This window comes from Neovison vison, chromosome 3 (genome assembly GCF_020171115.1).
Source record: "Neovison vison isolate M4711 chromosome 3, ASM_NN_V1, whole genome shotgun sequence".
Taxonomy (NCBI): domain Eukaryota; kingdom Metazoa; phylum Chordata; class Mammalia; order Carnivora; family Mustelidae; genus Neogale; species Neogale vison.
In genome coordinates, this window is record NC_058093.1 from 144,147,755 (window position 1) to 144,175,324 (window position 27,570).

Consider the following 27,570-nt stretch of genomic DNA (forward strand, 5'->3'; position numbering starts at 1 on the left):
TACACTGCTTTGGTATATTTTTAAAAACGTATTAAATGGTACAGAGTACTTCAAAGAGATCTGTGTTTTTAGTAGTTGGCAGCAGAATTTCTTATTTGGAAGTTTCCTAATGGGCTGAATTTCTTGAGACATTCCATATTTCACAGAAAAAAACGATTCTTTGCTATGTCATAGCAATGATTTGGCTAGTCTATTTGTTTCTACACACAGGTGTATGTATCTTCCCCTCTACCCCATTTATGGGAAATGTAGTAACCATGATATTCTTTTTATTGAAAAGCAATATAAAATAACTTTAGAAATAAGAGGATAATTTTACATTATTTCTTGTTATGAGTATTTTTATGCTTTGTGCCAGAATTTACTTCCCATAACGACACTTGCTTTTATCTAGAACATTATATATTGGATTCTACATTACTGAATATCTATTAGTGTTTAATTTAGAGGAGCTTAATAAACTGCTAAATCTGAGAACAATGGCCTTTCCTTTGCTTTCTAGACCTTTTTTCTGAACATGCTTATTTATGTACAATGGGGAAATCTGATGCTGCTCTCTTCCAATCTGCTAACAGCTCTTTTTGTACCTCTTCTGGTAGTTCGTAGAAAACTTCAGGATCAATGTCAGAAGGAAAGGTAATTTTCTCATCACTAGAATCTTGCTCTTTATTTTCTGTAAGTCTTTCATGATGAGAGACTGTCACTACTGATTCCTTATGGCTATCTGTAGTGCGGTTTTTGAAGAATAGTTGCTCACTCTGCAAATTTGGAAATGAATGGAAAATAGATACAGTAGGGTTTGTATTTGAAAAGTGAAATCCTTGAGATTCTTTAGGTCCTTGACTCATTCGTTCATCTTTTAATCTACTGTCTATGTAATGTGAATAATCCTTTTGGCTACATGGAGAAGAGGAACTACTGCTATTTAAACCTGATGTTCCTGGTTCACAGGGAGATACAGATATCTGTTTACTACTGGATAAATGATCTGTAGGATTTAAGGGACTACCTTGCATTTGTTTGGTAGAAAAGAAAGATAATACTCCTCTAGAGGCATGTAATGGACAACTTAAGCTTCCTTTGCCTTGAACTTTTTCTCCAGATTTTCCAGAAAGGATTTCTTCTTGAATATCTACTGGAAGCTGTTTAAAGACTTCTTGGTCAATACCTTCGGGAAGAGAGCAGAATGGGGATTCATCACTGTCTTTTTCTTTGGAAAAATTAGGATCTAGTGGAGCCTCCCCAGTTCTTGTACTTTCAATTCTTCCTGATGGTAGAAAATTCCAATTTGTTTCTTTGTCTTTGGAAAAATCCTCCATATGACTATCTTTCATTTTCTAGAACACAAGAATAACAGAGTAATTAAGATATCTGATATCTTTGAAATATTCATGCCACTGAAGAGTACTATAGCCATTTTCTGACTAACATGTTTCTAATCTAGTCAGTAATTTCATTCCTTTTGGCCAGTTCCAAACTACTAGAGATAATAAATCCAGCAAAATTAGTCACACTATTGTGTGCATCTTTATTCACTATTCTAGGGAGAGGTTTCCTTCCTAGATAGCACTGAGCCAGAAGATAGTTATTTGTTTGGAAACTTGGAAAGCACCTTAACAACGGTGTTTTCAAATTCACAATTCTGTAAATAAAGGAACCGTAGCCTAGAAAAGTAAATGATTCGCCTATGAGTATCTAAAAAATCTATATGCATAGGTCATCAAGGGCTGGTTTTCTCAAAATCCCTATTCTGAAGTGTAACAATTAACAGACCAAAAAAAATATTTCTATGGTAAAATCCAACATCAATATGAAGCTATAACACTGTTTATATTTACATAAAATAAAAATTTAAAGGTACTTTCAGTTCTAATTTTCATAATTTTTCTACATAAATTTTTCACTTAAAATTTCCCTCTGGTTTTAAGCACCAGGAAAATGTATACACAATCAAATATAACTCAGGAAACATCAATACAACAGTAACTGAAAAAAAAGTAAAAGGAAAAGAGATTTGGGACACTATATTTACTGTATGCCAGACCTATACAAGGTACCTTTTGCTTATGTTTACCTCACTAATACCACTATAAATTAAGGCAAAAATTAGAGGCAAAAAGTAAATTCCTTTTTAAATTTCAGTTAATAAAGGGAATAAAAAGGGCCACAGGAAAAAGTACTTTGAAGAGGGTGCTGATTCACTACATCTGTAACAGTATTCTGTTCTCATTTTAAACTGAAATGTAAATGAAAATACTACTGAAATTATACTGATCAGACATTAAAACAAAGAAAATAATAAAAATACTTAAGAGTTAATTGTAGGCAAGCACAATTTTGTAAAATATGATTATTTTTTAAAGCATCCCATATTTACTAGACATTTGCTAAATGGCCATGTATATAAGGTTTTATTTTAGTCACTGGAAAATATGACTGGCCTCTGTTTCTCTACTGCCACACTCTTAATTTCTACAATTGTAGAATGAGTAGTCATATAACATCAATCTTGCTATCAAAATTCAGTGTAATTTCAAAGCCAAGAAAAGTTAAATACTTTAACAAAAACATTGGGGGAATGCTGGTAGCTTACATATAAATTAGTAGACAAAGATTTTATTTCCGGTATCTAGAAATATTTTCATACTTATTAGCTAATCATATTCTTGTTGCTAAAACACGTTTTAACACTTCCAAAACAAGGAACCTCCATAAGAGTTTTCTCTTTTATCCAGTGATTCTTTTGTTTTCTTTTCAGATCACAGTACAGTACACTTATGGCTAGCAACCATAATATGAGAGGTCCTATACACAAGGAAGGCATTCAAATAATATCATCCAAAAGAATCTCTAAATTGTATCAATGGAACACAAACTTAGATTTGTAATTTAACCACACAAATTCAACAAGAGTGTACTTACAAAACTGCGCTTGCCAGACCGTGAAGTTGTTGATAACGATGGTGTTAAATAATAATCAATAGTCCCTTTCTTAGCAGTATTTAATACTTTAAGGTTGCAGAGGCACACACTTAGAAGGGTGAGATGAAATGGCATCTTCACATTCACCATATTTCGAAAAAGTTTCATAAGTATATCAACCATTGGGGTCATCACATCGCAATTTCCTAAACAAAAATGTTTGAGAAGACTATAAGCACATTATATCATAATTTATATTAAAATCTTAATCTAATTCATATTGCTTAGATTAAGAAGTAAAAATCCTAAACGGATATCACTGGGACAGCCCGACATTATATACCACCCTGGGATTATCTCAACACTAATACTAAATGCCAAATGAGTTCAAGTTTTCAAATGATTTGAAATATGGGACTTCTGGTTATGGGAGTAAGCTTTCCCCATAAAACTATAATAAAACTGGACAAAACTGAGGATCTGAAAGTGGGCCAAAAGCAAATAAACTGAGAAGCACCGATTTATGAAAGCTAGTAGAGGGGTCCTGGGTGGCTCAGTTGGGTAACTGTCTGCCTTCTGCTCAGGGCATGATCCCAGAGACCTGAGAGTGAGTCCTACCTCGGGCTCCTTGCTCAGTGGGGAGCCTGTTTCTCCTTCAGCCTGCTGCTCCCCCTGCTTGTGCTGTCTCCACCCCCCTGACAAATAAATAAATAAAAATCTAAAAATAAAATAAAATAAATAAAAGCTAGTAGAACTTAGATAAGAAAGGAGGAAACTGCAGCCTTACTGGCTGGGGTTGTTTGTATCTTCCTCTAGCAGTAGTCCTGCCACGGTGAGGCTGGCTATGAGGGCCAGTAGCTTTGCTGTCAGAAAGGACAGATTTGATTTGAGGCAGAGGGCAAAAGCCCATTCCCAGCAGTATTTCCAGTAAAGTGAATAAACTTTAGGAAACAACAGGAGAAATCGCACAGCTCTCTCTAGCCTGAGGTTGCAATTGTGGCTGGAGTGAGTGAAAAATCAGTGGACGAACCATAAATTTAACCAGAAGATGTAGAAATAAGAGAACCACAGAGGGACTGGATAAGCTCTCCTCACAACCCCAGCTGACTGGGAGACTGCATGCACCGGGAGGGGAGCAGAGAAAGGGCCCAAGTTCTCTACACATCACTGGCGGAAATGGCAATAAGCATACATGGAAGATGCAAGAAGGCTACAGAAAATAAAAGCCAAGGCAGAGTTGAAAATGGCCTAAATTTTGAAAGCACTCTCCAACCCATGCACTTTTCCATTTACAGAAGGCATAAGTCTTTCAGACTCTTGCATCTGACCAAAAGCTTTGACCAGTTATTGGCTAACCACTAAACTATGCAGACATAGAGGTAACCTAGGAAGCCAAAATAAAAAATTAAAATTAAAAAAGAAAAGAAAGGAAAGCTAAGTAAAGAAATCAGAGGCCACATATCACAGGGGAGGTAGATTCTGCAGCTTAAGTTCAAAGAAGTTAGAAAAGGAAAAGGGGAAAAAAAAAAAGCCCACAAGAAGAAAACACATCATGGTCAAATTGATAAAAAGACAAAGAGACAAATGACTCATCACATAAAGGAGAATAACAATACAAACAATATAACTATCATTATAGTGCAGTACTACTCAGCTCCAAATTCACCCATCAGTACCTGCTCTGTGATAATGCACTAGACTCTAAAATTTTTCACATTGAATATGACATTACACCTTGTCATTAGAGAAGACTGGAAGACCAGGAAGAGAAACCACCTTTCTCTTCTGGTTCCAGGAACCTGGTTCCACTAATTTCCAATGTATGGTCATTTAATTTTTCTTTCTCCCATTACATGGTTTATTTGTAGTACATATGTGTGGGGACACCTAATAGTGCTTTCCATCACACACATGTGGAACACTCAGTCCCTCAGCAACCTCAAACCCCAGCCTGAGCTTAGTGACTATGTACCATGGCAATACCAACTCAAATGCCATACATACTACGGCAATGCCCCCACTCATTCTGCACACCTACCTAATGACTTGCCTCTATCTCAGAGGGTTGTTTCCTCCAGGTCTTCCTATGCAGGCACCATAATTTCTGCCTTTGTACTAGCTGACTACAGATGCCTTCACCACAACCACCCACCAGCCTCAGCTTGCCTGCATTCTAAAGGGCTATTAACAAAAATCCTCCTAACACAAACACTGAATGCTCCAAATGATTCACTGCCTTACCAATGAGCAAGTTCCCAACATCCCAACTCCTTCTGTGTGCCCACCAACCAGCCTCAATTCATCCATAGATCAGAAGATGGTTTTCTCTTTGTCTAATAACTATGGATCATCTCTGGGCCAGGTAATTCAAAGGATTTCTCCACCATCAAATGTTCTATAACCATACCTTCTCCTTAAGCGGTAGAGGGACTCTCTTTTCTAAGTTTGTCCTTCTTCAGGTACTTTTCCACAGCCCTTGAATACCTCTAAAGAGTCTTCCTTATACCTTTATAGTCACTTCCCTAATACAGTTTAATAATTCTGTGAAACTTTCCCTATTCAAATTTTTGTGTGGTTATTCTCTCCTGATTGGAAGAAGATTGATAAAACTATTAAGAGCTGACTCCTCGTCAAAAAGTAATGGACCCCCCCATCCAAAAAATGGAAACTTGAAGATAACAGAATCATACATTAAAACTATGGAAAGAGAAACAGTCAAGAATTCTATACACAGACAAATTGCCACTCAAAAATGTTATCCTGGTGGAGTCTTCCAAAAATTTTAGTTAGGTAGAATGGTTTATAGTGATGCTCAACTTTTCTTTTCAAACATAAATGATGCATTTTCTAGGATAGACCATATTCTAGGTAATAAAATTACTTTCAATAAATCTAGACAGGCCAAAATTACTCAAAATATGTTCTATGATCAACATGAAATTAAAGCAGAAATCAACAACAGATTGAAATTTGGGAAATCACCAATATTTGGAAATTAAACAACAAATTTCTAAATAAGCTTAGGGGTCAAAGAAGAAATCACCAGGGATATTAGAAACAATTTTGACCTTAAGGAAAAGGAAATATAACAAATGTTACAGAATGCAGTTAAAGCACTAAAAGGAAATGTAAAACTTAAACTTGAATTATCAGAAAATCACTAAGTATAAAACAAATAATATAAGCTTCCATCTTAAGAAACCAGAGGGAAGAAGGCAAATTAAACTAACACAAGCAGAAAGGCAAAACAGGGCAGAAATAAGTTAAATAGAAAGTAGAAAAACAACAGAGAAATCAATGTCACAAAAGTTGGATCTTAGAAGAAGATCAATTAAACCTTTGAGTAAGGTCTCACTCAGATAAACCTCTACTAGAATGATAAAGAAAAAAGGAGAATACATGCAACAGCAAAATCAGGAATGAAAGAGGAGACATCACTATAGATCCTACAAAAATTAGACAGATAATACGGGAATAATGACAACTTCATGCCAACAAACTAGACAACTTGAATGAAATGGATACATTCCTAGAAGATAAAAGTTACCAAAACTGACTCAAAATAAATAGAAAGTCTGAATAAACTTACAATAAATTTAAAAAAAAAATCAATTTCCCATTTCAAAAATCTTTCCACAAAAGCCCAGGACCCTGAACAGCCAAAACAATTTCAAAATAGAACAAAGCTGAAGAATTTACACTATTTAATATCAAAACTAATAACAAAGTATTAGGGTGGAACTGGTAAAACGATAACCACATAAATCAATGAAATAAGAAAATCAAGAAATAAACTTCTTTAGAGTCAATTAGTTTTTGACAAAGGTGCCACGACAATTCACGAAAGAATAATATGTTTAACAAATTCTGTTCAAACAACTGGATATCCACATACAAAAGAATGAACAAGCCTCTTATATTACACCACACTCAAAAATTACTCAAAGTAGATCTAAGTGTAAAGCTTAAAACTACAAATTTCCAAAAGAAAACACAGGAGGAAATATCTGTAACCTCTGGGTTAGGCAAATAATTTTTAGATAGGGCACCAAAAGCATTATCCATAAAAGAGAAAAATGAAATACCACTACAATGCAATACGACTACAAGGCCACAAGAATGACTATAATAAAGTAAACTGACAATACTAAGTGTGAGGGAGAATGTGAAAGCCTGGAACCCTCATACATTCTTGGTAAGAATGGAAATTTATACCCACTTTGGGAAAAAGTATTGCAATTTTCTTAAAGTTAAACTTACCATATAACCCAGCAATTCCACTCTTGGTAATCTATTCAAGAAAAACAAAAACGTATATCTGCCCAATGACTTGCATGCAAATACTCATAGCACCGTTTTTCGTAAGAGGCAAAAAATGGAAACAACTTAAGTGTCCATAAAGAAGTTATCCTGTGCCATATAACACATTATCGTAATTTTATCTTCTCTGAACTTGGGAAACCCTGTTAACTGCATTTTTATTTTTATTATCTATTTAAAAACAACAGAAGTTTTCCTGTAAAAATTCCTGATACTGGGGCGCCTGGGTGGCTCAGTGGGTTAAAGCCTCTGCCTTTGGCTCAGGTCATGATCTCAGAGTCCTGGGATCGAACCCCACATTGGGCTCTCTGGTCAGCAGGGAGCCTGCTTCCTCCTCTCTCTCTGCCTGCCTCTCTGCCTACTTGTAATCTCTGTCTGTCAGGTAAATAAATAAAATCTTAAAAAAAATTTTTTTTAAAAATCCCTGATAGAACAAAGGTATTTAATAGTTCCTAACTCCCTATGAAGACTCTCCATCTTTGGATCATAATTCCAATACACAGCTTGTTTTTTTAGGAGCTCAACCTGCAATTAAATTATTAGAAAATTAGCCCATACCTGTCCCTAACTTCTGAATTACATGCGATGGAATAGGGCACTGACGACTCTCACGGCTACAGTGATTCTCAGATGAATACCGACGGATTGTTAATCTGATTGTATGTGGCTTTCTTCCATCTTGGCATACTCTAAAAGGAAGGAGCAAGCAGAAACAAGGAATTAGAAAAGTATTACCTAAAGATTTTTTTTAATCTCTAGAGGTATCATATTTAGTAATTGAAAGAATTATAAATATGGTTGATACCCAGGCAGTAAGCAATAAAAGTTTCTGAATAGCCCTAACAAATTTCACCACATCTATGCACCAAAGCTATAAAATCGTAAGTGTAAAGCTCTCAGGACTCATTCAGAATTGAGTGCAATCAGGAAAAGAAGAGAAATAAGATACAACTGAAACAAACCATTTTATAATCCAAAATCACACAAAACTAAAAACAACTTATTAAAATCAGCAGGAAATCAAGAAACTTAAACTAGAGGGCAAATACATTCACACAAACACAATTTTTTTTTTTAAGATTTTATTTATTTGACAGAGAAAGAGAAATCACAAGTAGGCAGAGAGGCAGGCAGAGAGAGAGGGGAGGAAGCAGGCTCCCTGAGGTGCAGAGAGCCCGATGCGGGGCTCGATCCCAGGATCCCGGGATCATGACCTGAGCTGAAGGCAGAGGCTTTAACCCACTGAGCCACCCAGGCGCCCCAAACACAATTATTTTTTTGCCAGTAACTTCGATGGTATTACACCTCAGTCACCGTAATCAGGGGCCATGGTGTAGAAAGGGAGTAGAAAGCAGAGGTAAGGATAAATGGTTCATAGTTGGTAATTTACAGGTTTAGAGCACCTAGCCTCATCTCTGAGTTGATGCTTCAAATATGAGAGCCTATAAAATTGTTGTGGTTTCTCTACATGCAGAACTCTTTCCAATGGCCAGGCATTTCACAGTAGTCTCACATTTAGCTGAAGCAGAGCAGATGACCCAGTTTCAGAAGCAGACTCACAGGCCCGGCCTGCCTTGTATCACTGGGGCTAGGTCATTCAGCAGCCCCAGCTGCATGCAGCAAACGGTGAGCTGCACAGCTCAACTCAAGGCATGAGAACCACATAGCATGGGAGACCGAAGCTGTAGGAAATTTTACCTCACCAGTTTACTGAGATTTAGAGTCATCTAGAAATCTTTTTCTCAGGCATAGTTAGCTATCCTACCCTCATTTACAGAAGCATAGCTACTCAAAACTGCTAGACCTCGGACACTTTGAGAAATCAAAGAGATGGGAGGAAAAGAGATAATATTCTTCTAGGAACGCTGAGAAATAGATATATGATAGTAAAGGAGCATCAGAAAACTAAACATCTTGTTTCGTTTATGCTGTGCTATTCATACACTCATAATCCCCGCGAATTTACAGACCAGTGCCCTGCACCCACCACACTCTGACTGCTCACACAGAGCCCCACTGAGCTATTCTTTGTCTGAGTCCATTTTCTTTCACATAGTCTGAGGCAAAGGAGATAATGAGGGTTGTTCTGCTTTCTCCGTCACTGGTGCTCTTATAGGTGTCGAGATGCTAGGGACCCATAAAACCCTCTTAAGTAACTACAGACACCTTAAGAGCCACAGTATAACCACAGTGTTACTAAAATCAAGACTAACGGAAACAAATGAATTAAATTTAGTTAAGGGCGCCTGTTACTATCTTTGCAATAGTTTATAATGTAGAGAAATTCAAAGATAAATGATCTCTCTTTACACTGTTCAGTCTCCAGTTTATGTATAAGTTCCAAGACAGAATATCAACTGTATTTTCCATATACTTTATACAGAATATATAGAATGATATGGCAAAATGGAAAATCACCTGTTCAAAAGACTGGCAAGTAGTTCTTCAATCTTATTTTTAGCTTCGACTTCAGATGAACATTTTTTAAATGAATCTTCTTCACTAAAGGACTACCAGAGAAGCACAAATAGGGATTATTGTAAACCTAAATAAAAATATCCATTTATGTGGATGCATGCCAAATATTCAGGACATTCTTTTTTTTTTTTTTTAAGATTTTATTTATTTATTTGAGAGAGCAAGCATGAGCAGGGAGGGGCATTGGGAGAAGCAGACTTCCCAGTGAGCAGGGAGCCCAACATGGGGCTCCATCCTGGGGCCCTGGGATCATGACCTGAGTTGAAGGCACTGTGCCACCCAGGCGCTCCTCTTTTTTTTATTATTATTACTTATTTTTACTAACATATATATTCAGTACATTCTTTACTAACTTCCCTCTCATGCTTAATTTGAGTCATTTAGTTCACTTTTATAATAACTCTTTTTATCTCCTAGTTACTGTACTAGAAAGTCAAGAAAATTATAAAGCTTTATTCACCAACTCCAAGCTTTATTCTACAATTACAGTGAGGATCTTAACCTCTAGCACTTAAGATTGAGTTTAACCTTGGACAAGTTACTTAACCTTTTTAAGGTTAAGAACAGTATCCTCATCTTTAAAAAAAGAAAGGGAGAGAGGAAAAAGGGTATGAACAAATAATAATACTATCTACCTTGAAGCTTTGTTATGAATATTAAATGGACTAAGGTACATAAAACACTTAGTAAAGTGCCTTTGACATAGGAAAAAAAATTAATCAGTGTTAACCAGGTGATTATACTGTCTCCATTTCCTAAATCATTAGACTAATCAGAAAATAAGATTTGTTAAAAATGAAAATATTTTGCCAAATGTATGTAATACAGGTTGTTAAAATTAAGTGATATTTAATCAAGGTAGCCAACTTGAGACAGAAATACTAATTCTTAGATTAAATTTAAAAATATTTACTAATCTAGGGGCGGCTGGGTGGCTCAGTCAGTTAAGCATCCAACTCTTGACTTCAGCTCAGGTCTTGGTTTCAGGGTCATGAGTTCAAGCTCCAGCAGGGAGCCTACTTAAAAAAATTTTACTAACTTAATAAATTAACCTTCTCATAGGAAAGAGATCATATACTAACCCAGTAAGCAAATTAGAATAGTAAGAACATAGTACTAAAACCAGAAATCTTTATCTCAAGTGTGACAAACAATATTCAGTTAAAATAAGTATCATTATCTTCTACCTGAGGAGGTCCTGAGGGCGTCACAGGAGAAGTATCCTCTCCAAAACTGAGCTTCTGGATACGCTGAGCAACTGAAATTCCTAACTCCTTTTCTAGTATTTTGGGTGAAAAGGTTTGAAGATCATGCACACTACTGATACCCAGCGCTTCAAGACGTTTGGCAGTTTTATAGCCAATACCTAGACAAAAAGAAATATGGTATTACAGTAGTTTTTCTCCTTAAAATAAAGCTACTACAGTATATACCAAACACATCTTTAAATTCCATAATGAATATTTTGCTAGGATTAAATTTTACTGAAAATTAGGCTGTCCTCCTTCTGCTCAGGGCCTCTTAAATGAACCACTTCGAAAACCTCACAAACCTAGTACAACATAATGAATATGGAGACAACCAATAAATGCTGTCTTGATAGAATGAAATGTTTACCACCTGTTACATAACACTTTGGAAGTATTTAAGAATAACCACCTGTTACATAATACTTTGGAAGTATTCAAAATTAAGAATAATAGTTACGATTCATGCAAAGAGAGACTGTCATTACAGCAACAAAATTAGCATGTGCTAATCAGCTGACCTGATTCCTACACATAATATCACACATTTATCCACAAGTCTTATCTGGCAATATTTACTATCCCAAATATAAGAGCCAGAAAGTAAAGAAAAAAAATCTACCCATTAGCAAAACTACCAAAGTTCTTGCGCTAAAACTAAGTTCTTGCGCTAAAACTCAGTTAGTTATACTTTATCGCCTTACCTGGGATGCTGAGGGAATTTAGTACCCCCTTATTGCTCTCATTAAAAAAAAAAAAAAAAAAAGAATTCTATAGTATTTTGATTTCCCTGCACAGTAAAAGAAGTAAATCAAAGACAATGGATGTGGAGGAGAAATTTTTTTTTTAAGATTTATTTATTTATTTATTTATTTGAGAGAGAGAAAAAGAACACAAGCAGGAAAGGCAGAAGGAGAGAGGATGAGAATCTCAAGAAGACTCCATGCTGAGCACGGAGGCCCATGCGGGGCTCGATCTCATGACCCTAAGATCATGACCTGAGCTGAAAATCAAGGGCCGGAGGCTTAACTGAGCCACCCCAAAAGGAGGGCAATTATTAAAGTAGTGTGTCAGTTATTTTCATAGCGGAAATAAAAGAGAGGTGCCATAACCCTAGCCCTAAGAGAAAACCTGTAAAGAAAGAAAGAAATGTTAAGAGCTCAAAAAGTAAAGCCAAGTAGTAATGTTATATGATCAGTAGACAGTCCTCAATTTATTACAACCTGACAGTGACTGTCTTCAGAACAGAGACTCAGAGTCATCCAGTCTATACTTATACTGTATTAATGAAGGCAAGGCAGTGTACAAAACATTTTGTAATCACACAAACATGGGTTAAAAATAAGTTATGGGTGCCTGGGTGGCTCAGTGGGTTAAGCTGCTGCCTTCAGCTCAGGTCATGATCTCAGGGTCCTGGGATCGAGTCCCGCATCGGGCTTTCTGCTCAGCGAGGAGCCTGCTTCCCTCCCTCTCTCTCACTGCCTACTTGTGATCTGTCAAATAAATAAATAAAATCTTAAAAAATAAAAAGTTATGACATCTAAAGGTTCAGCTGACTTAGAAATTCACTTCTACAGAATTCTAATATCTTACTCCCCAGCAATGCCATAGAAATGAAGCTTAACATATCCCTTATTAATAGTTTATAAAACCATATTTGATCTTCAAAGACAAAAATTTGTCCCATGACCTGAATTAGTCACTACTCCCCTCAAGAAAACTTTTTTCCTCATCTTTAAAATAAGAACTTGGCCTAACTGCTTTGGAAGGTCCCTCGTAGCTCTAATATTTTCTATATAATCCCAAAGTAGAGTTAGTAAAAAGGCCAATGCCCATCTGTGGATGCAGTGTGCGGTGTAAGAATATGAAGCAGGGACTGGAAATAAAAGAACGTGATTCCAGGTTATAACTTTCATGATCATATTCAAACTATACAGAAAGTAAGTGAAACTAGAAAAGTACTTTCATGATGTGGATGGAACTAGAGGGTATTATACCAAGCAAATAAGTCAATCAGAGAAAGACAATTATCATATGATCTCCCTGATATGAGGAATTTGAGAAGCAACATGGGGGTTTGGGGGGTAGGGAGGGAAAAAATGAAACAAGATGGGATTGGGAGGGAGACAAACCATAAGATATGCTTGATCTCACAAAACAAACTGAGGGTTGCTGGGGGGAGAGGGGTAGGGAGAGGGTGGCTGGGTGATGGACACTGGGGAGGGTATGTGCTATGGTGAGTGCTGTGAAGTGTAAACCTGGCGATTCACAGACCTGTACCCCTGGGGCTAATAATACATTATATGTTAATAAAAAATAAAAAACTATATATAAAAAAAAGAAAGAAAAGTACTTTCATAGATTTCCTAATCCAGATTCCCTCTAGAGAACGCATCAGGGTTTGGAGTTTTCTCCAAGAGCTAAGTATTCAGACTCTAAGAATTAGGGGGTATAGCTCAGGGGTAGAGCATTTGACTGCAGACTCTAAGAATTAATAACTTGTATCTCTAATTTTTAAAATTAAAGAAATGCAAGAAAAGTAATGTGTATTTTTTTTAATTTTTTTTTTTATTTGACAGAGAGAGAAGGATCACAAGTAGGCAGAAGGACAGACAGAGAGAGAGAGGAGAAAGCAGGCTTCCCACCGAGCAGAGAGCCTGATGCGGGGCTCGATCCCAGGACCCTGAGATCCTGACCTGAGCCGAAGGCAGAGGCTTAACCCACTGAGCCACCCAGGCGACCCTGTGTATTTTTCAATATAAATGTCTTACCAGGCATTTCCTTTACATGGCTCAAACTCTGAATAAGAACTTGAGAACTCTGAGGTAATAACACTGTTTGCTGATTTGGTTTAAAAACACCAGAAACTAATTTTGCTAGTAACTTATTAGAAGCCACGCCAGCACAGCCAGTGAGACCCAGTTGGTTATACATGGCTTCCCGCATCTCTGCTGCAATCTGAGATCCAATAAGCAGTCTGATGTGCATGATGTCATGCAGGTTTATACCTATAAGAACAGCCAATACCATTAGAAGTCACCAAAAAAATTTAATTTTCTTTTTTACAAATGAGTTTAAGAAAACCCAACCATCCCCCCCAACCCCACCACCATACTGTCACCCACTTAACTCATCTCCCTCATTCTTTGTGAGAATCCTGTAAAGTAAAGAACTTCCACAAGTGAATTCCAAGTGCCTGTGATAGTGACTGCATCTTGGGAGTGCTTAATGACTAACAGATTATGAAAACTGATCTCATAAAAAAATTTCCTACTGATATTAGTAAAACTTCTACTCATGTTTAACTGTAAGCAAGCATAAAAGTAGAAGTATTACACTAATAACAGAGCTAACATTACAGCTTTAAAGATTTGAGTCTAAATTTATACATACTAGCTGATTGTGCTACTGAAAACAATTTCAAATCTGTACATAGTTTAAGGCATCTTTTATGAAAAGTGTAGGGAAAATATACAGAAACAAATTTTCTTAGGAGTGAAAATGGTGTTAGAATTATAGGAGACTGTCCTTATCCTCAGGAGTATTTACAGATGAAGTGTCATGCAATTTACTTTTAAATGGCTGATCAATCAACCAATCAATCAATAAAGAGGGAGCAAGATAAAGTAAATGTAGGAAAAAACAATGGGTGTATCTACAAGGAAGGGAATAAAAAGTGTTCTCACTGTACTACTCAATCAAATTTCTCTGGGTTTGAAAAAAAAATTTTTTTTTAAGTTTTTATTTATTTATTTGACAGAGAGAGAAATCCCAAGGAGGCAGAGAGGCAGTCAGAGAGAGGTGGGGGGAAGCAGGCTCCCCACTTAGCAGAGAGCCGGAGAAGGGGCTCAATCCCAGGACCCTAAGATCATGACCTGAGCCAAAGGCAGAAGCCCAACCCACTGAGCCACCCAGGCACCCATGAAAAAAAATTTTAACAGAATCTTGTGAGGAAGGATTCATGAAGAATCAGACATTTTCTTTTTAGAATAAAAAACCTAGCTCTCTGTAATATGTTCTAACAAATGCTGAATTTGCTTTGAAAATTATAAAGAAACATACTTAGAAACTTCTTCTATTCAGTCCTTATAAGTGACAAAAGAGCAGGTTCAGAAGACACATGAAAAGCTTCCTGTCCTCTTCTAGAAGAGAACTGTAGCTCTACCCGTTTTCTTCTTTAGTATCAGGATGGCAGAGAGCTAGACTGGAGACCAATGACCAGCTCTCAAAAAAGGGCGATAAGAGGACATATATGCTGAGACCTAGGCCAGGAGGGTCAGGGCAAGTCTTATACAAAAGCAGAGTAGCATGTCTTCCATGTGATATGATACAGAAGTCACCAACAGAGTTACAAGATATCTTAAACTCTAACAGATATTCACTGGGGCTTACTGAAGCTTATTTCCAAAGGCAAATATCTCTGGAAATACCATCAGTCATTTATACTTAAATATGTGAAGGAGATGGACTATTTTTTTTTTAACTTTTTTAAAATTTATTTGACAGAGATCACAAGTAGGCAGAGAGGCAGGCAGAGAGAGAGGAAGGAAAGCAGACTCCCTGCTGAGCAGAGAGCCCAATGTGGGGCTCCATCCCAGGACCCTGGGATCATGACCTGAGCCAAAAGCAGAGGCTTTAACCCACTGAGCCACCCAGGCGCCCCGGAGATGGACTATTTTGTTTTCTTGCTAAGAGTTGGCAAAGATAATCAAACTGACTGGATATCAGCTTGCAAAAGATGGCAGGTAGGCCTGGAAAGCTTCCACAGGGTAAGTCAGGAACTCGGACAGCAACATGAATGTTTGATGCCTGGGGGGAACAGATGGGAACAAGCAGAAGAGGCAACAAAACACAAATTTAGTTTACCTCAAAATTTTGCTTAAAGACAGTTTCAGGAGAAGCAAAAATTATTATGAAAAGTGTATCATTAAGGAAACCCTTGTAACTGAAGGACGACTTAAGGAGGTAGGGCTCTTAAAAATGGTAACACATAAACTGTGTCAGAGAAATGAAAAGTGCATGAAGCACTGAGCTACACGTCGTCAAAATCTTACTTTCTCCCTACTTAATATGGAATACCAACACCTAATTTTAGTCATTTGAGACAGTTCACTGATAGAAGGCTATACCTCCAACAAAAGCCATAACAATTTCAGAAAGATAGTTGACTCATTGAACTTATTGAACTCAGTAAACATTAAGATGTAAGCATTTTGAGTTACTAAATAGAGTTAGAATCCACTTACACTGATTATTATATACATGACCCGACACAGTCAGTGCTGAAAGTTCATCACTTTGATGCTGCTGCAGTCTCTTCTCAACCATTTCTGTTAGATCCACAAAATTTTCATCAAATCCGAGTCTCTCAACAATTGGACTAAATTCTTCCAACAACTCTAAATTGAGTAATATTGGTACACAGATGTTAACTAAAGTCATAACTAAAATGGATTTAACTATTCTATGCTTAAAAATATGTCAAATACGCTAAAGGTTTAACATATATTCACACTTCCACAATATCTTAAATAAAGTCCTCCATTAACTGGATTTTTTTCCTATACCACATTTTGAGTAAAGGCAATATTTTGCAACAAAACAAGTCCAAAATGACATTCCATGGACAGATGCTTATACCAGTATATTTAGCTCAATCTCCCACACCTACAATTTCTATACCTGTAGTACATTAACTATCAATACTTGTAGTTCATTATGATCTTGAAACAGTGGTTCCAAAGAATACAGTCAGCCTAGGAAAGCAGAGACAAGTAATAACATACTCTAGCTATATTTTCCACAAGTCTTAAAAAGATAAAACCAATAAAATGTAAAACTTCAAGGGGCGTCTGGGCAGCTCAGTGGATTAAGCGTGCGTCTTGGGTTCTGGTCATGACCTCAGGGTTCTGGGATCCAGCGTCACACTCCACGTTCAACAGGGCGTCTAGTCTGCCTCTTCCCCTACCCTTCCCCTAACTAGTGTGTGTGCACACAGTCTCTTTCAAATTAATAAAACTTCCAATTATTACTGAATCACAAAGAAAAGTCAGTTTGACCTAGAAATTAACCTCTAAGAACTCACCTCATGGATATCTTCATAAAAATATGCCAAAATTTCTACATGAAAATGTCTACTGAAGCATATATTTGGAAGAGCAAAAAATTGGTAACAGCCAAATAAATCCATCACTGTCGGGAAACCATGTAACTTATCATCCAACATAAGACACGTTTTGAATGAAAAGGAGTGCTTTAATAATTATGTAGGGATAATAGGCATAAAGTGGGACACACTGTTTTCATATCACTAAAGGATTGGTTAAATGCATATGGAATCAAATACAATGTAGTACTATGCAGTCATTAAAAAGAATGAGGAAAAGCTATATGAAAGATATGAAAGATCACTAGGAGGCACAACTGTATGTACAACCTCTTCTGTGTAAAGATGAACTTCTTTCAAGACGAATGAACAAGAAAAAGAAAAGATTAACTTCTTAATATTGAGACAAATCCAATTTTGCATGGATGCACAAGTGATCTTTTCGGAATAGAGTCTTATCCTTGCTTGGCTATCCCTTCTTTCCCCTTCTCCCATTTCACCATTGCCATGTTCTCTCCAGAAGTTAATTAATGTTAAAAACCTAGTATACATCCTTTCATGTTTCCCTTCCTGTTTACATACAGACATATATGTATGTGTAAAGGGAAGGGTTTGGGCCATTGTTCTACACATATGGAACAATATGACACGTTTTTGCATCTTGCCTTTTACTCAACAAGGCATACATATCTCTGAGTCAAACTGCGTAACACCAATGTATTCTTTTTAATTGCTATTTAATTTTCCATCATAGAGAAGTCGTAATTTAGCCATTCTCATCCTGATGAGCATTTGTTTTTATTCCATATTTTTACCAATTATGAACCATGCTACAAGAAATATTTTTGTGCATATGTTTTCATGACTTTATTTCTATTGAATAAATTCCCAGCAGTAGTATCACAGGGTTAAATAGTATCTCTAATTTCAAAAAATGTTTCTATATTACTTTTTGTAAATGTATAATATTTTGTTTCTACTTTCACATTATTTTTGAAGTATGATGGACATAAAATAATACCTCACTAATTCAAATTTCCTTAGCTACTAATGAATTTGAGTATTCTTTTTCCACATAACTGTGGACATTGGGTTTATTCTTTTTGTCAACTGCCTATTCATACCTTTCATCCATTTTTCTTTTTTTTTTTTTTAAGATTTTATTTATTTGACAGAAATCACAAGTAGGCAGACAGGCAGGCAGAGAAAGAGGGAAGCAGGTCCCCTGCTGAGCAGAGAACCTAATGCCTAGAGTCAATCCCAGGACCCTGAGATCATGACCTGAACTGAAGGCAGCAGCTTAACCCACTGAGCCACCCAGGCACCCTCATCCATTTTTCTTAAGTATCTTTTTCTTATAAACTTGTAAGGGCTTTGGATATTACAGTTAACACTTTCATCTGAAAACTGCTATAATTTATAAAAGAACAAGCAAAAACAACAGCAGAAAAGATAAACAGTTGATTCTTTTTTTTTTTCCCAATTTATTTATTTTCAGGAAAACAGTATTCATTATTTTTTCACCACTCCCAGTGCTCCATGCAAGCTGTGCCCTCTATAATACCCATCACCTGCTACCCCGACCTACCAACCCCCGCCCCCGCCACTTCAAACCCCTCAGATTATTTTTCAGAGTCCATAGTCTCTCATGGTTCATCTCCCCTTCCAATTTACCCAAAAGCACATACCCTCCCCAATGTCCATAACCCTACCCCCCTTCTCCCAACCCCCCTCCCCCCAGCAACCCACAGTTTGTTTCGTGAGATTAAGAGTCACTTATGGTTTGTCTCCCTCCCTATCCCATCGAAACAGTTGATTCTTACACATTTTTAAATTATATATATATAATTGCAATATACCAGTACAAATGTGTTTTCATTTTTCCTATAATTTACTAAAACTCGATTCAAACCCAAACCTTAATAGGGAAGAGTTTATCTATACTATCATATTCAGTGTGTGTATAAACTGCTGACAGTTCTTAACAAATCTAGTTTTTAATTATGTTAATCAAACATTACAGAAGCCTAACTATTAGTGCCTCTATTAGTGCATCAGAGCACAGATATTTCCCAATTCATTTAAATTTGTTAAACTTAAAATAAAAAATGTTTTATTTTTTTCACGTATCTTTTCTATATCTTTCCATTTTCTCGCTTCCAAATTTTGTTTTACATTTTTTCTCACATTTATATAAATACCAGTCATAAGAGACTTCAAATGTCTTCCAATTGTACATTTTTTGGTCAAAATTACTCATATAAAGTCATCCTCTTACATAAAATGTTTTTAAAAGCAGGCAAGACCCAAAATAAAAGATATTAGCAAAAAGAAAGTGATTTATGGCATTTTACTAATTAAAAGATTCATGTAGTGAATGAGCATCCTATATACAAATTAATGCTCAAGTACCTGTAACCTTATATGACATCTCTCTGTAGCGAGTCAAGTCTTCTCCATTAACTAATACCAGCTGTGGACATTTTTCTTTTGCATCTCTGACATTCATAAGTTTCTTAACTCCAAGTTTCCTAGCTTCATAGTTGCAGGTAACCACCAAATATTTCTGCTGAACGCCTATAAAAAGCAAATATAACTTTAAACCGTAATGCAATCTATTTTGATTAAGAATAAAAGGCTCTATTCATTTAAAAAGGATAGCCTCCACTCATCAAGGTTCTATGAAGTAAAATTTAACAAAAATTATCATTAATCAGTATACTCTCTGGAGTTTTCAGGAAAAAAAAATGCAAATAAAATCCTTCTAGGACTTTTTTTCAGACAATACAAACCAGATTAATTTCTATTAAATTAACTTTCTATATAAAGTCTAGGCCATGTTTTACCAGAAAAATAAAGCAGATGAAAATAACAGAGTATAATTAATTACTGGTTTCTGCTAGAAAAACTTTCCAATGAATATAAAGCAACGTTCTGTTACAATTGCTAACCTATAATCATTAAAGATCTCCCCCCAATAAATGTTGTAATTATTGAACTGTTCTTCATAGTAATTTGCAGAAAATATTAGCGAGCCATCATTAATGGGCCCCCTCCTTATCAATAATGATTAAATTATGATCATCTACAGATTATAAAAACTCTAGTTTACTAGTGGTAGCTTAAGATTACTGAAATTAATTTTCTCTTTACAGAAGTTGACCACTTGTTTATCACTGTAAAAGTAATGTTCATCTAACATATGTAAAATACAAACATGTAGTAGAAAAAAAAAAAGTCATGTCCATTTCACCAATGTAAGACATATGTTTCTAAAATGTTGATATTATAAACAGGGAAAAGAAACATTATTTCACATAAAGATTTGTAATAGATTATGCCCCAAAATAGAATCTCTGCATCAAAAGTCATAATTAAAGATTTATCAATGAACTATATAAAAAAATAGGATTGGTAACTTCTTCAACTAAAAAACCAGTCTTTTAACACAGAATTAAATTATATGGACTCACCACTATGTCACCAGCCCAAGTTAAATAGTCACACATTTGTTGAGCATAACTCAAAGACTACTTTTGCTTTCTCCCAGAAACTTTCAACATCACATTTCTCACTTCCAGATAATCATTTATTCCTGTGTCTTAATTACACAATACTTTTTTATTGAGCATTATCTACATAGCATCTTGTGTTAAACTGCTACTAATTACAAATGCCTTTAGGAGAAAACTTACATCCTCTAATCCTAACTCCTTGACATCCCTGGGAAAGTTTAAAGATCCTAGACTGATACTGGCATACCAAAAACTAGTCTTCCCTTTGCTCTTCTTTAGTAAATCAAATAGGCTGTGTTGAACTGGGATTTATCAAAACCAAATGAGGCATAGAGGTTAGCAGCAGGTGAACCAGAATTGCTCTTTACGCTTATACTAAAAGATTAGTTCTTACTACATGCATAAAAGAAATCTTTGGAAATTTAAATGATTTTTCCCATTTCAGATACACATGTAATAGAAATAAGCCAACATATTATAAGTAAATCTTTAACATAAAGTTTCTCTTTGCCTTTTATTTAAAAAGATTCTTGCATTTTTATGGAAAACTTAGACTCTATATCCCTTAAGTATTTAGGGGCCTTTTCAAAATCCAACTTTTTTGTCATGTTACATAATCCAAGAGTTAATTTCAAAACTGGAGAGGATAAATGAAAATGTCCGTTAGAATGTGATGGCTTTTTTTGAGATAAGAGATTATAAAATTTCAACCACTGAGAACAAGACTAAAAGTTCATTATGGTCTTTCTGTTCACATGTTCAGCTGGCTATACTACTTGTATAAAATTCACCATTTATTAAATAAGGTTTGCAAGTTTTATACCTTGTAGTGAAGCAAAGTTTACTGTCTATAAAGGACCTTAGGAATTGCTTCCAAAATCTTTAATATGGTTAATCAATCAGAATATAATCAACATAAATGAATAATACTCTAATACAAAATGAAAATTATTATTAATGTCCAAAATTACCTAAAGGTTTGCCCTTCAATTCCGGATTTGAAATCATTTCTACTTGTGCGTAAAAGCAATCCAGATCCACATGTACTATGACTCTGGATGAAGAACTTCCTTCTGGCACCACTTGATCATGAACCAAAGCACAATATGCAAAAAACAGAAAAATATATTCAGGCTGCTTATCATCTCTGAGCAATTGGCAGTTCCTTAAAACATGGTAACTGAGAAAGAAGAATGCAGAATGATTTTAAGTTTTATCTTGGGTTCATGTAGCAAAGCATCTAAAAATTATAGACTTGAGAGAAACTCCATCTACAGTAGCATCTTCAGTCCTGTTTACTATTTCTTTGTGCACTCCATTTTTCTCAGGCTAGAAATAACTCTGAGGCAAAAAATCTTGATCAATAATAGAAGGAAGAGGTAATCCTATTACTTGCAAGTTTCTAACAACATTCAGAATAAATCATAAGGAGAAGAAAAGTTTAAACACTGATTTCGACCAACTAAAAATTATTCTAAGTGGCATGCTATTAAATAATAAAAAAAAAGAATCATAAATACAAAAGGGCAGAAGACAGACCTATGGGTTCCAATGGACTATATTTAGTGACCATATGATAGCAGGATTATCTAGTTCAGTGCAGAATCCCAAATACCTGGAAGAGTGCCTGGTATGGAACAGACTACCAATAAATACTCGCTAAATTAAAAGAAGGAATAAATATTTCTCGAATTTTAACAAGTAGCTCATGTCATGGGGTGGGGAAGGGATGGGGGATAAGAGAGGAGATTCCAGCTTTTACCCAGTTAAAAACAAGGCAGGCTAAGTGCAATGTGGAATTCTGGTCCTAATATGGCACAAAAACCTTAATGGAAAAAACTGGTACGTTTGTACTTTAGTCAAGAGCATTATGCCAATGTTCACTTCTCAGTTTTGACAAACGTACTACAGTCATAGAAGACATTAACATTAGGGAAAGGCACTTCTGCAACTCCTTTAAGTTTAACATTATTCCTAAATTTAAAAGTTAAAAGGGAAAGGGGAGGCCGGGAATTAGAGCCTTGCCCCCAGGCCCTGCGTTGGGCAGTACAAGGTAGAGCCCAGAGGCTGGAAGCGGGTCACGGAGAGACGGCCACTGCAGATGTGCCCCGTCTTCGGTTCCGAGCCCAGCCTGAGCGCCAGCCTCTGCCAAGGGCGCGACAAGGTTCTCTACTTCTGCAACGTTACACCTTCCCGGCGCCCCTTAGGCCTTCACCGGGCGGTTTGGGGGATCACAAGTGCATCCTCGACTATCATAACTGACACGCCCACCCTAGTCCTATTAGGCGAAGTCATCCTTTCGGGATCTTGGCCGTAAAACACCAGGTAGCGGAGAACTGCTCTTTCCATCAAGCCGGGAAAACGAAAGGACCAAAGCGAGGCGGGGACCGTCGCACCCCAACGGCCGCCGCCGCCTCTGGCCTCCGCCCGCCCCGCCCTTCTTATTTACACCAAGTGAGGCCGCCGGGCTCCTCAGGCGCGGGCGCACCGGGCGAGCCGCCTGCCTCCCCCGCCTCCGCCCGCTCCATGGCCTGAGCCGCGTCCTCTTCCTCGTCTCGGCCCGTTTCCTCCTCCGGCTCCACCCCCAGCTGCTCCATCCCGCCGCGGCCAACCGCAGGGCAGCTTCCGGCCGCTTCCGCCCGGTCTCCAGGGAAACCGCGAGCCGACCGCCCCCAGCCGCTTAGGCTTTCACGCCTGCGCAGTCCAGGCCGACCGAGCAGTTGCCCGAACGGGTGCGCGTGCTGGGAATCGTGTTGTGCCACGTGCTGAGGTTCCATCTCGCCCAGTCGAGGCCGGAAGTGAGGGATTGCAGTCCCAAACATCAGTTTTTGTTTTTGTTTTAGATCTTTGGAGTTAGTCCCATACCACAAATTTTAACTTTTTAGTTTTGCTAAAAGGCCAGTTTGTTCTCCTGGTAACTGTTAGCACAGTTGGTAACCCTTAGACACTGGACCGTTTGTGGTGATAGAGAGAGAAAGGGAAGGAATTTATGGTCAGGGCAAGGCGGGCACATAAACTAATATAATTAGCAAGTATGTTAAAGTTTGTTGCATTTTGTTTGTTGTTTGATTCAAAGACACTGTGGCAGATTAGACCCCTGAATTCTTAATCATGTCACTAGGGTTGTGATATATGCATTTTGGAATCAGATGCAATTTCCAACGCAGACTCCAACTTTCTAACTGTGTGACTTTGGGCAGCTTGCCTAACTGCTCTGAGCTTCAGTTTCAACACTGTTAAAAAAAAAAAAAAAAAAAAAAGTTGTTTTCAGTGTCTTGAGGTTGAATGAACAACTGAAAACTAACATATACCTTAGTATTCCCGTGTATGTAAAACACCTGCCATGTAGAAGGTGCTCAATAAATGTTAATTCTCTTTGCCTTCTGTTAAGATGCTTGTGTGCTTGTGTGTGTGTGTGTGTGTGTGTGTGTGTGTTCTCCAATAGAGGAAATTTGGACATTTCTCTGTGTATCTTTGTATTTATACACATTCACACACATATTTTGCTCTTTTACAGGATTCTCTTCTTACAAGTAGGATCTGAGAACCTTGACAAACCCTTTAAAGGACATGCTGATGCATCCTTAAGAAGGAGTAACCTGTAATACTGGGGCTCAGTTTGGAGACCAAGTCTTCCTCTTTGGGTATTTTGCTTTTAGACTTCTGGACCAGGTCTCCAATCTAGGATCTAAAATAATTAAAGCTATGCTTTTTCTTTGTGAATGTTGTTTGATTACTCTGGATAAAGAACTTTTCAATTAAGTGCCTCTTTGGCCACTAAGTGCCTCTTGAGCTATCACCAAGCGTCCAATTTCTTATAGACAACTAAGATATTTTTTTTAAATTCCTCCATGCTGAGAATGCTACAAACCCCTGAAATGCCATGGCAGAGTAAAATAGCTCCTTTGTAATAGCTCTAGGCCCACTAACACTCAACAACTTGAGTAAAATTGAGTCAGCATTGAAAACCAAGCCACACAGTCAGGCCCTGCTTGGTTAGTTACATTTATTTACCTGTCAATTGTCAAATTGAAGAGGGGCTTTTAATTTAGTAGAATAGACAAATGGAATCTTGAAAACACTAGGGGAGCAAGCAGGGCTGGGTTTATGAGCATATAGCTGATGCAGTAACACCAAGAGAGCCCCATGCTTAGAAGGGCCCCTCATTGGGTTAATGTTTTGGTGTTGTCATCTTGGTATTCTTAATTTTGAGCAAGGGGAGCACTCATTTTTATTTTGCACTGAATCTCACAAATTATTTAGCTGGTGCTAGGAACAAAGGAGGGAAGTACCACAGAAATGATATTAATAAAACACCTGTATGTCAGGCACAGGGCTAAAAGCTTAAAACAGATTATCTCATTCAACATGCCCTAGAAGGTAGGGATTATCATTTTCATTTTACCAAAAATGAAACTGGCCAGCAGAGACTAAGGTGCTTACTCACGATTATGAATCTGGTAATGATAAATCCACTTGTCAGGGTTTTTCATAGAGGAGAATTTACTAATAATGTTTCTTCCATAGAGGAAATCACTACATCTGCCCATTTTCCTTGGTGCTTCAAACATCAGACAACTTGAAGTAGGGAGAATAAACACTATTTGAATATAATAAGAGGCATTAAAATAGAGTTTACATGAGTAACATGTGTTGCTTTGTTGTGGAATGAATTAGGAAGTGCTTTTTAAATTCTATACATCCCTTTCTTGGTTTTAATTAGATGGTATATAAACATATTTAATTAAATAAAATCATGGTTGCACCAATATTCATGGGAGAGCATGGGGTTGCAGTGGACTGGCATATTTTACAAAATGCAGACATTTACAAGCTTCAGTTATCAAGACACCACGACTATTAAAAGACACAAACAACCATGTCACTTAAAAACACCATGAACATTAAACGCATGAACAGCCACATCAGTGAAGTGTGCGAAAGTTACCAGTGCTTCGCTCCTCCTAGTCAAATTGGTCACATATGGCTCAGAGGAGAAACTCTAGACAGTGTTCAAGGGCTTTAACATGAAAAGTGTGAAGGTGTTTGTGAGTGTCCGTATTTTATGTTGGTAGGTAACTAGGCAGGTAGAGGTTGACTCTGAGGTCAAAGGAAAAATCTGAATTGGCAAGAGCCAATTAGTAGCCTTGTGTGTAGAGGCCCGGGATATTGCTGAACATCTTATAATTCACAGGACAGCCTTTCACAATAAAGAATTATCTAGCCCAAAGTGTCAGGTGGGCTGGCCAGAGGTTGGGCACTTTGACCTTGTAGTAGCATTTTTACCATCCTTTCCTCCATTTTACCATCTCTCTCTCTTCTCATTAGATTCAGGTCCCCAACTGGAATGAAGAACTGATCTTCGCATGCGGGCTTTTCATTATAAATGGACATTTTTAGAGAAGGGGGGACATAAGAGAGGGAGAGAAGTATTATTTAGTTGCTTTTCTTTGTGGGAATTTACATTCTGAGGCTAAAGAGGAACACATTTGCTAGAAAAGAGATTTAAGAAAATAGCCGCATTTTTATGGATTTTGTGAGTTGCCCCAGGGTGAAAGGCTGATGACTCAGAAATAATTTACAAGGTTTAGAAGTGAAAACCAAAAACACAGAAAGGCTTCAGATGGTTGAAAGCAAACTGTAATTATGACACACTGTCGTGCAACATGCATATCATGCAGTATTTACTTAACAGCTTTCATCCAAGGATCTCAAATCCTTTGTGCAAAAACTTTAATCATCATGAAGAAAACCTCTTCCCTCTCTGTCTCTCTTTGCACATCCCCAACGCACACCAAAGTTGCAGTTTCAAATTTTCTCTGTGTCACCTAAAAATATTTGTTTCATACCATGTGACTGCGGCTATGAGAAGGTGTAAGCTTCTCTTTGCTCTGACCTTTCTTTGTGGTTCTGCAGAAGTCTGATGAAAAGCCTGCATAGTTGTTTTAGTAATGACATTTAAAACATGGCTTGTCAGGTTGTGCTCAATGGACCTTTCTTTGTCATTTTGGAGAAATGGGGACCAATGTGATCACAATACAAATCATTAGGTCCCAGCTTGTAAATACAGTCTGCAAACTTCAGCCACTGAGGGAAAGAGAACTACTGGATCTCATATAGAAAGTGCAAGCAAATTGAAATAGATCAGGTTTATTTTGTTACCTTTATAGGCACCTAACTTTAATGTAACAATTTTAAAAAAAAAAAGGAAACTCTTTTTCTGATTGCAAAGACAATTTTATGATTATTATGGAGAATTCGGAAAACACAAGAACGAAGGAAAAAGAAAATGGAAATAATCCATAATAACCCATAATTTGGGTGCTCAGAGATAACCATACTTTAATAGTCTTTTCATAAAGCACAACTTAGGGGTTTTCTTTATTTCACAAATACATTTCCACATCTATTTCTTTACCAAACCGCAAAAACCATTGTGAGATGCATTGTCAGAACAAATGACATCGAAAAACCTTTATACATTTACTTGCTTTTGATGTTAATACGGAGGAAATGAATAAATATGGTTTCGGCATCATCTAGGAGATGTTAATAATTTCAGTTTAATCAATAATCTCCATGTCCCTGGTTTGAGTTTACTATAAACTCAAAAAGGAAATGATATTTATATGTATAGGACTTAGTTTTTAAAGCTGGTTCGAAGACTTCATTAAAGTTCCTGTTAATCCTAGAAGTACTGCTTGTGTCCCTGATATTTTTTAAAATTATTTTTCTTCTTATCCATTGTTTAAGATTTTCTAGCAAGACAAAAAATAAGGAGTATAATGTGAAAATCTTCCATAACCACACTGCACTTTGATACAACCACTGTTAACAGAGTTAACCACTATTAACAATATATAGATATACTACATCAGACCTTTTCTTATAATGCTTAGTATAAGATAGACACAGCGATAATCATTTCTAATTTAGATGAGTGGGCTCACACCATACAGACTTTCTGCACTATGTTTTTTCA

The 27,570-nt window shown here is 36.8% G+C and overlaps 1 protein-coding gene across 4 annotated transcripts; it reads right to left on the reverse strand.

Moving 5' to 3' along the window:
- Positions 1–23,185, reverse strand: POLI (DNA polymerase iota). Of its 4 annotated transcripts, none has more exons than XM_044242945.1 (10): positions 23,038–23,185; positions 21,560–21,670; positions 19,486–19,650; positions 16,214–16,366; positions 13,739–13,975; positions 10,908–11,086; positions 9,661–9,752; positions 7,801–7,931; positions 2,923–3,128; positions 1–1,337 (listed from the first exon to the last, which is right to left on the reverse strand). In XM_044242945.1, the coding sequence occupies exons 1-10, from the start codon at positions 23,183–23,185 to the stop codon at positions 522–524; spliced, it is 2,238 nt and encodes a 745-aa protein (XP_044098880.1). In that variant the 3' UTR covers positions 1–521. The 4 variants fall into 4 exon arrangements, with proteins under 4 accessions (XP_044098880.1, XP_044098881.1, XP_044098882.1 ...); XM_044242946.1 differs by lacking the exon at positions 23,038–23,185 and adding an exon at positions 22,860–22,989; XM_044242947.1 differs by lacking the exon at positions 13,739–13,975.
- Between the last annotated feature and the right edge of the window lie 4,385 nt (positions 23,186–27,570).

Coding starts and splice junctions, on each gene's coding strand:
- POLI (XM_044242945.1), bottom strand. CDS start 23,185: ATGGAGCAGCTGGGGGTGGAGCCGGAGGAGGAAACGGGCCGAGACGAG. Junction 16,367..19,485: donor GATGTCATATAAGGTTACAG/GTACTTGAGCAT, acceptor TACTCAATTTAG/AGTTGTTGGAAGAATTTAGT. Junction 9,753..10,907: donor CGCCCTCAGGACCTCCTCAG/GTAGAAGATAAT, acceptor CTTCTCTGGTAG/TCCTTTAGTGAAGAAGATTC.